This window comes from Amphiprion ocellaris, chromosome 2, assembly GCF_022539595.1.
Source record: "Amphiprion ocellaris isolate individual 3 ecotype Okinawa chromosome 2, ASM2253959v1, whole genome shotgun sequence".
NCBI classification, from domain to species: domain Eukaryota; kingdom Metazoa; phylum Chordata; class Actinopteri; family Pomacentridae; genus Amphiprion; species Amphiprion ocellaris.
The window spans coordinates 34,584,845-34,593,706 of NC_072767.1; the positions used below are offsets into that span (position 1 = coordinate 34,584,845).

General features: G+C 39.5%; 1 protein-coding gene across 1 annotated transcript; it reads right to left on the bottom strand.

Annotated features, from left to right (window-relative positions):
* Positions 1 to 289: 289 nt before the first annotated feature.
* fbxl5 (F-box and leucine-rich repeat protein 5) lies at positions 290 to 8,022 on the bottom strand. The gene is made up of 11 exons (XM_023267037.3): positions 7,882 to 8,022; positions 6,735 to 6,950; positions 5,646 to 5,741; positions 5,253 to 5,448; positions 4,152 to 4,337; positions 3,902 to 4,027; positions 3,624 to 3,778; positions 3,423 to 3,505; positions 2,520 to 3,254; positions 1,776 to 1,924; positions 290 to 1,322 (listed from the first exon to the last, which is right to left on the bottom strand). Exons 1-11 carry the CDS (start codon positions 7,963 to 7,965, stop codon positions 1,246 to 1,248), a joined length of 2,103 nt encoding a protein of 700 aa, XP_023122805.2. The 5' UTR covers positions 7,966 to 8,022; the 3' UTR covers positions 290 to 1,245.
* Positions 8,023 to 8,862: the final 840 nt, after the last annotated feature.

Sequence of the window (8,862 nt, forward strand, 5' to 3'; positions counted from 1 at the left end):
AGCTGGTACCTACCTCAGCTGATTGATTGCAGGGCTAATGCACCTATGGCACAAATCACCATTTAACACACCAAGCACCAGGCTTCTTACAGTCTCCAAAAGACAAAAAGCGGATTTATTGCAGGGTTGTTCTAACAGATGGCATTAAAATGTCCAAATATATGTAGTTAACCGATAACTACATATGCTGAACATTTAAAATGTTTCTTGCTGTTTTCTAAATATGTTAAGATACTACGTTGGCAAGCTTAACAATTTGTGTTTAGCACTAAACTGACCAACTGCTGTGTTTCTAAATTCAAGAAAATTTTATTGTTTTGTTATGAACATTTCCAAGATATCTCATGCAAGACTTTCAAACAAGAAAATAAATCCTGCTGCTGTGATAAACGATGCAGTGCTGTAGTTGGCCAAGAACACAGTAGGCCTCCCCCAATAAAAGGGCGATTATTCTAACCGCCCTCCCCCTGTTAGCGTATCAGAATCTGTCGTGCGTGAACATTGGTCCATTTCTTTGCTCATTGGAGTGCATAAAGAAAAGTAAAAGCAAAGAACTTTTTTGGTGATTGAACACTCAGCATCACATATCTGGACAAAATGGCTAAGACTACACCGCAAAATCATGTACCAATTCCTGTCTCAGTAACTTGAATGGCTTCTGTGAGCAGTGACCTGAACAACAAGGTATGTAGAGTAGAGCGGTCAAAAAAGTCCTATGTACAGACTGTAACCGTCAGCAACAGGACAGCCATCTAGAACAGTCAGCTTCAATGTACAGGGAGAGAAGTTCACTCCTGGTTAATTTTCCACATTACGTTCTCCAATTAATGATAAAGCTTGATTAAGGTTGAAAAAAAACACCACTTTGATCCTGCAATAAGTCAATTAATTATGCAGATTATAACTGAGTTAATAGCAAGGGGAGAAGCAGACTTCTGTAAAGAAAGGTGGTCTAACTACAGGTGTTCATGTTTCTCTAGTCTTTTTTTTTTTTTTTTCACTTTTTCAAAACAACAAAAAAAAGGAACCAGAACGTACATTTGCAGACACTTCAAATTCATCCCGTTACATTTTCCTTTTCTAAAGGATCGTCTCCATTAAATATAGATGGAAATAACAGGAGCAAAAATTACAGTTTCATCAAGAAACATTTTTAAGTGACACAAAATACAGCAAATGGTATTCCCAGGATAAAGTGCAATAACAAGGAGAAGTGACATTTCAGGAGAGCATTGCCAGGCAGGATCACTCTCCAGAGCGACAGCAGGCTCTGAAACCACACTGCAGGTTCTGGCAGCCGCTGGCCGTGTCTGCGTGAGGACCTGCAGGGAAAAACACAGTGGTCATCTACTGACCTGCATCCCACAGGACAACTCTTACACACACATACCTGCAAATCCACAATATTCTAGTATTTTTAAATTATTAGAAATTTAATCATTTAAGAAACTGCATGGCACACAACTGATTACATAAAGCTGTGACAGTAAATTTGGAAAGCATCATATTGGCACCTGTAATGCCTACTTACCTTCCACCTCAGCGGCATCAGTTACTTACACCAGGACACACACTATGCGAGTGGGGTTAGTAATGTTTGTTACAATAGCCACACGCTGCCGTATCTCTACTCACACATAATTTATAGTCACAATGAAATCTTACAGTTAAACATTAACGTAATCCTTCCTCAAAACACCTCACTAGTTCATGAGAATGCATGATTTTATGTTTCAGAGGTATAAAAACACCCCTGACAATTTAACTTGTGTTACCGTTGATGTTGTCGCAGTAATAGAAGTGTTCATTATTGAGGGAAGGACAGGCTGACACCAGCTCCTGCAGCCCCACCTCAGTGATGAAGAGGCAACCAGATAAGTTGAGATGCTCCAGGGCAGGAAGTCCTCCACGCTGAGACAGAGCCCTGGAACACACACAGTGCAACGCAACCTCATTATAGATACAGCAACCCACAGACCAGCGGTGGGAACATCTAGCTGAACACCGATAATCCAGTCTTAGCCTAATACGGGCAGTACTGTTGACTCTAGCAAATGTAATATACAACGCCTTTCACTAATAATCTGAATTATGTTAACTGATGGAAACTTAACATAATGAGCCTATCTGCACTTCTACTTTTCCATTATATTCAGCCAAGTGAATAAACAATCACACTGGATCTTGTCCAAACTGCGTACGTGAGAAAGGTCACATGGTGGGGGAGTTTACCGAGATAAGTGACAACATTCACACGTTATTACACCATCTTTCACCTTGCACTCAAGTAACACTTGCCACTTACCACTAAATGCTATTTTGAAATTGCATCAGTGTAATCTGACCAGATATAGGATTTTACAGCTGATCATAATCACTCACTCATCTCACTGCATCGCATTAGACTCAGATGATGCAAACTTCTAAATAAATCCATTTAATAAACAGGTGAGATGGGAACTATTTCAAGTATAAAAGAAACTTCTTTTGTTTGAAGAAAAGTAACGCATTATAATTACCTCAAGCCCAAGTCAGTGACTTGATAACACCCAGAGAGACTGAGAAATCTCAGTGAGCGTTTGGCTTTTGACCAGTCAGTCCTGTTTTCAGGCTCCACACACTGCATGCCCCCAAATGGGAAGCATTGAGTCCTCGATTCTGCAGTGGTGTTCTTGGTGGTGCCTGGTTTGCACTGTGGCCCGCTAAAAGTCCTGAGGGCCATGTCACTACTGCAGCATGTAGAGTGGCCACAAAACATTTCCCCAGACATGGCAAACTGCTGATGCAAAAAGGAAGGATCTGAGCCAGTCCTGTGCCCACACCTCCTGCTCCTCCTGCAACAGCATGAGCCTTCCACAAGCTGCGCCTCTACAAAGCTCTCTGCATCAGGGAGCGACATTCCACCACGACGGCTCCAGTCTGCAGCATCTTCAATATCAGCAAGGTCTGAACGGTCCAAGACCCACACTTGCGTGGGCGTGCAGGCAGCGCCCCAACGGCCAGTCCCCTGCTTGAAAATAAGGGCCTGCTGCTTTCGCCCCACTGGATGCAGCTTTCTCTCATCCATGAGCGTAATGGAAACCGGAGAACTTTTCAGAAGCTTGGCTCGCCGCTCTGAATGTTTATCAATGCAGGTGGAAGACGTGAGGTCACCCATCCCAACAGACAGTTTCTTCAGGGTGTGATTGGTGATCTTCTCACATCCTGACAAATCCAGGTGCTCCAGGGAACGACAGGCTCCGAAAGATAACCAGCTGGTGGAGAGTGGACAGAAGAAACATAGCTTTGAATTTTTTGAGAAAAAAGAACAAATGGCTGAGGATTAATCCTAATTCACTGGAGCTTTCATTACATAAATTTTGTGCCAGAACATAATCAGAAATCAGTTCAGCGGATTTTAATAATCATTTTTAATAAATTACCTGTCAAATGCAAAATCTGTAACATCAGTCTGGGTCAGGTCCAGATGAGTAATATTAGGGCAGAAACTGAGAATCTGACGGATCTGGAAAGGACAAAAATATGGTCAATTTTCATTTTTACAAGTCAGTTCAGTCAATCAATCCTCATCACTGGGTACAGTGCATTTATACTGTCAAAATAAAAGTATTTGAATTGCCTACCATTTTACTTGAGACTGTAGAACTGTATGCCAGAATAATGGACTTGACAGATGGACCCACAACTGGCAGAAGGTTCTGGATGATCCCATTCAGGAGTCTCTTCTCTCGCTGAGCAGCGCTAATTGCCAGGGAGCCCTCTGTGTGGCCCGACTCATCTGATAAAACGATGAACAAGAACATGGATGACTGAATGGACTACTAGCTGCTTGCTACACTACAGGCCTGAGCGGTTGCTTCACTGTTGGGGGCCAACAGAAGCGAACACAACAAAACCTCACCAGACTCATCAACATCAGCATCCTCATCCCATTCCTGATAGGCGCGACCCTCATTTTGCCGACTCTTCACCCACTCCTCATCTGGCTCCTGATCGAGATCCCCGGGGGGGCCACTATAGTAATCACCTACAAGAGAGACAAACATTTATCAGCAGCGCACCTCCACATATTCTAATACAAGCAATTAAGCCTTCACTAGTAAAAGACTGAGTAAGCATTATTTTGTTCTTTAAGGTCAGCTGGTGCCTACCTCTGGCCCAGCGTACAGGGTAGAGGTGCTTCCACAAAGATCCGGTCTTGGCTAGTTCTGACCAAGAGCTGCACACTTGGCTGCAGCGGCACAGATCCTCAGGGCCCAAATAATGAAACAACCTCAGCATAATTTCAGTGGGAAGCTGTGAGATGTGGGTTGAAGAATTCCTGTTCTTTTCCAGTTCTGAGGAAGAGACAAAATAGTTTTGCTTGTAAGTAACTCAAGTACCAAAATGATGACATGCACCTTTTAAGAATGTCATCCACTGTCCAAGACAATGCATCCTTTCATGAAACTGACAACTTAAACAGTTTACAACTGTACAGCTTTCACATAGGCCTTTACCAAGGACAGTATTTCAAAATTTCTCAGCAGAAAAGGCATAAAATAACAGGGTTAATTAACTAAATTCCATGAAATTGCCTTGTTTCAGGTTGCAAGTGTTCTGAATGCTGACTCACTGTCACACCTGAATAAAATGAAGAAATAGTGATGTCTTTAGCAACATCTACCTTCATGCAAAGTGAAAATTTATGTTGGGAAAAAGACCAATTCCTCTGCAGTAGTTTTGGGTAATACTGTTTGAAATATCTTCATCAACAGCTACTTTTAATAAGTTCTTTACATAATTTTAAGATGGCTAAAATATTACAGATACTTATCACAAACAACTAAAGTTCCAGTGATATCTTCAAATGCTGACTAACCTTTAGTCACTAAACAGATCTTCACATTTTTGAAACACGTGAAGTACCAAAATTGGTGTCAACTGTCTACCACAATATTGTTTGCATTACCGAATAAACTACTCTTTATGTCAACATTAAAAGGCTTTTCCTGCTGCCCCAACAACATGTTTTTCATAAATGCCAAGAGAATTTAATTAATTTAGGCTTTACTTACTCAAGCATAGTAAACATTTTTGTTTATGAAATCATCAGAAATAACAGGAAAATTGATAGATTTCTGCCAAAACAAAGTAACACAGACTCATTGCCTTTACTGTAGACAGACTGATCGTGTCCCCCGTCATGTGATGGTAGGAAAAACAACTGATGACTAACAGTTTGTTATAGGTTTGTAAAAATATTCACTAACCATAATCTGTCTTCTCGTGATCAGCATATTTAAAGGCTTTTTGCAGCTCCTCTGCCTGGCTCCACAAGCTGAAGCCCTTCAGCACTTCTGCGGCACAATCCCATTGCTGTTGGCTGCAGTGTTGTGCTATCACCTGTTTCTTGATGTCCTTGAGCTCCTCATAGGTGAAGTACTGCATAAGCATAGGCTGAAACACCTGCAACGAGTCTCCTTAGTTTACAAACAGCCTGTAGCATTGCAATTCACTGGGGTATGGACAGATACATTCGTAAATACATGTATTTTATGCTTTTACCTTTCCTGTTTATGAACTTCATTTAGTCATTCTTTGGGAAATCACAGAATCAAAAGGTGTTTATATTAAAAAGAAAAAGAAATGTGAACATCTTATACCTCTTCTTCTTCCTTCATGTGCGGCAGAAAGTCCTGTGTGAAAGCTTCTAGTCTCTCCTTCAGCTGCTGGGCATAGTTAAGCTGCTCATATTCACTCTAAAAACACATAACAATCATTAATTCACGGTCTGCGTCCAAAATTAAACTCTTGCTCAGTCACTTTCTACTTCCCTCTACTAGTCCACTTAATAGTGAGTAGTAAATTCAGATTTAGGACACTTATCAACATCATTTTATATTGACACTGAATGAGTTGTGCAATGGCCATTTTCACTTCAATAGAATGCGGTGTGTTGCTGTGGTGTATGTGACACTGCTTTTTTCGTTTCACTGTGTAACTTTGGAGGGGATTGTTTCAGGAGTGGTTTTGCGGTAGCTGGATATTAGACATTGCAATTATGATTTCTCAGAACAAATACAAATAAACCAATTGTCTAAAAATATCCCAGAACACCGTTATTTATTTTATTTCATTATTTAGAGAAAACATCTTTTCCTTGGGACAGGATGCAGGATCTCATTCCAGAACAAAAGAATGTTCCTTTCTGTTTTACAGACTGGCAGAGCGGATGTTCAGATTTACACAATTGCATCATTCTAGAAAGTCCATTTTTGGTTTGCCAGTGGCTTGAGAAAGAACAATAACGCTTGTCTCCTGTTAAGCAGATCACAAAAACAACCCTGCTTCTATTACGCAGTTCAGCCTATTACCTTCTGCAACTGGCCTTTTTCTAATAATTACACTCTGAACTCATGATTAATATTGTTTCAACTTATATCATAAAACAGGATTCTAAAAAATGTTTTGTTATAAATCTTTCTACTTGAAAAAGAGATAACACATAATTCCATGCTTTTTACAGTTGTCATGTATACATCAAAAATAACAACTCTGATGTTGTTGTTTTTAATGCAATCTTTGTGTACCTAACATAACATTACACTGATGACAGAGTGTTACCTAACCATTGAGCATCATGCATCAGCCAAGATGTTTTCTGCCAAACCATTTTTTAAAAGGCGCCAAAAGTATAATTTAAGGCTATAGCATGACAATAAACTATTTCAAAAATATCTATGCATGCTTACCTTAACGCTGTGCAAGCCCTTCTCAAAGAGGGACAACATCTCAGAGAGTTTGTTGTCAGAGTGCACATTGTACACAGTGCAGCAGCGCTGTTGCAACAGGCCAATGATGTATTCGTTCTCAATTTGCTCGTGCATCTTGAACTCCTTGAAGGTGGCGCACAGCGACTGAAGAAATGAGCGGAAATCATTGTTGTTGGAGAAGTTGGTTTTGGACAGCTGTGAAAAATAAATAAAAACTGTCAGCCATTTCTTAGACAATGTTATGCAATTTTTATTTACACTGAGATTTGTGTAAAAATCAATAGAAGTGACCATTATTTTTGTAGCACACCTAAAACAATAGCAATTTGCAGTAGTATAAATTAATACTATGTCATGGGGTCATTAATGGGGTATTGGGGTTAAATTGCATAACAGTGATATTGTAGGGGTTTAACTTTAAGATTTAATTTAATCGGGTATGTTTTGAATCTATATAATATTGCAATGTTTTAAATGTACCATTTAAATTCTGCTGTTGTCATTAGATCACGGTAACTGATAGCCAACAGAGAATGTAAACACAGACAGCTAACGTTACAGCGCTGTATCGTAACTTAGGTAGCTTACGTTAGCACGCCCGCCCTGCATTAGCTGTTGTCGTTAAATGAGCTTATCTGGAACGTGTGGCTAAGTCCAACAAGAAGACATTTAACAGACAGTCTGTTCCTAAATCACCACAATCTAAGTAACGTCGTTTGTAAGTACATCAGAAACTGCGTGGTGACACTTAAACATGTTGCATAACAAGCTATCTTGCAAGTTACTTAAGCTAACAAACAGAATGCAAGCCTTAGCTGGGGAGAGGATGGGCTGTTGAAACTTTAATAGGAGCAACCTAATATGTGTTTTAAAATGGTGGCTAAGCTAATAGCGCTATGTAACGCGAACTTCATGTCTATAAATCCAACTATTGATTTACCAAATGGTTCCAACTGAGCCGTGAGACAATCATCCGACAGTTGAGCTGCTTCGGCTGCCTCAATCCTCAATGCTACAAGCTAGCTAGCGCGCTAGCTGGCTGGCGTACACTCCTTTTTTGGCCGTACACACTCTTAAATTCTTGTGTAAAACTACAAAATGACTACCCTTATTTGTCATTACGCACCTTTTCGCAGTACAGGCCCACCAGCTGCTTCATTCGCCAGTGTGGGCCAGTAAAAACATCCACCTCGTCCGGAAAGGGTGCCATCTTCACTGGACCTCACTGCGTCATCTGCGCTCGAGCTGCGATACCATCACACAGGGAGGCGTGCACGAGCCCACCACGTGACCGCCAGTCATTAAACGATGTCAAAGGTTCAAATAATCTAATGAATGATTAAATAAAAGATCACAGAAATTTTTGCAGTGAGACGCGAAGAGGTATATACGCTCCAAATGAGTTTATATTATATTTATACATAAAATAAAAATGATTAATTTTTTTTTTTAAATAGCATAATGCAAAATAGGCTAATTTGTTTTCTTACTTTCTTATACATGAAATTTTTTTTTTTTTAATTTAAAAATAGGACAACAGTGAGCTTCCCACAGACCCACAGTGAAACTTCTGATGTCCACGTTTTCAACATTTTTGGGAAATCTTTGAACATTTTTTGGTGGAAAAAAAGAAATGTTAAAAATATTTCTTAAGAACATTCACAAAAAAAATCAACCAAAATCCAGCGAAATTCGCTGGATTTTGGTTGATTTTTTGTGAATGTTCTTAAAGAAAATACTACAAATTTTACTGCTATATATGTAATCACTTTAGATATTTTTAGGATTTTTTTGGAAGAGTTTTACTCATTTTTTGAAAAAATTTACAGGAATTTTCTTGCCAAATTTAGGGGATTTTTTTAAAATAAAATTTTTAAAGGAATTTTTTAAGGAATTATTGGAATTTTCTTCCTGAAGGTTTTGCAAATTTTCAGAAATTTGAAGAATTTTTTTGCTGAATTTTTGGATTTTTTTTTCAGACAAGGAAACAATTTTTTTGGTGCCCGTAAATCAGGACAACAGGAGGGTTAAGTATGTACTATAGCTGCCCTCACAAAGTACTGTTGCGTGCAGTATGCGTACAACTAGGAGACAGAAATTTGTCATG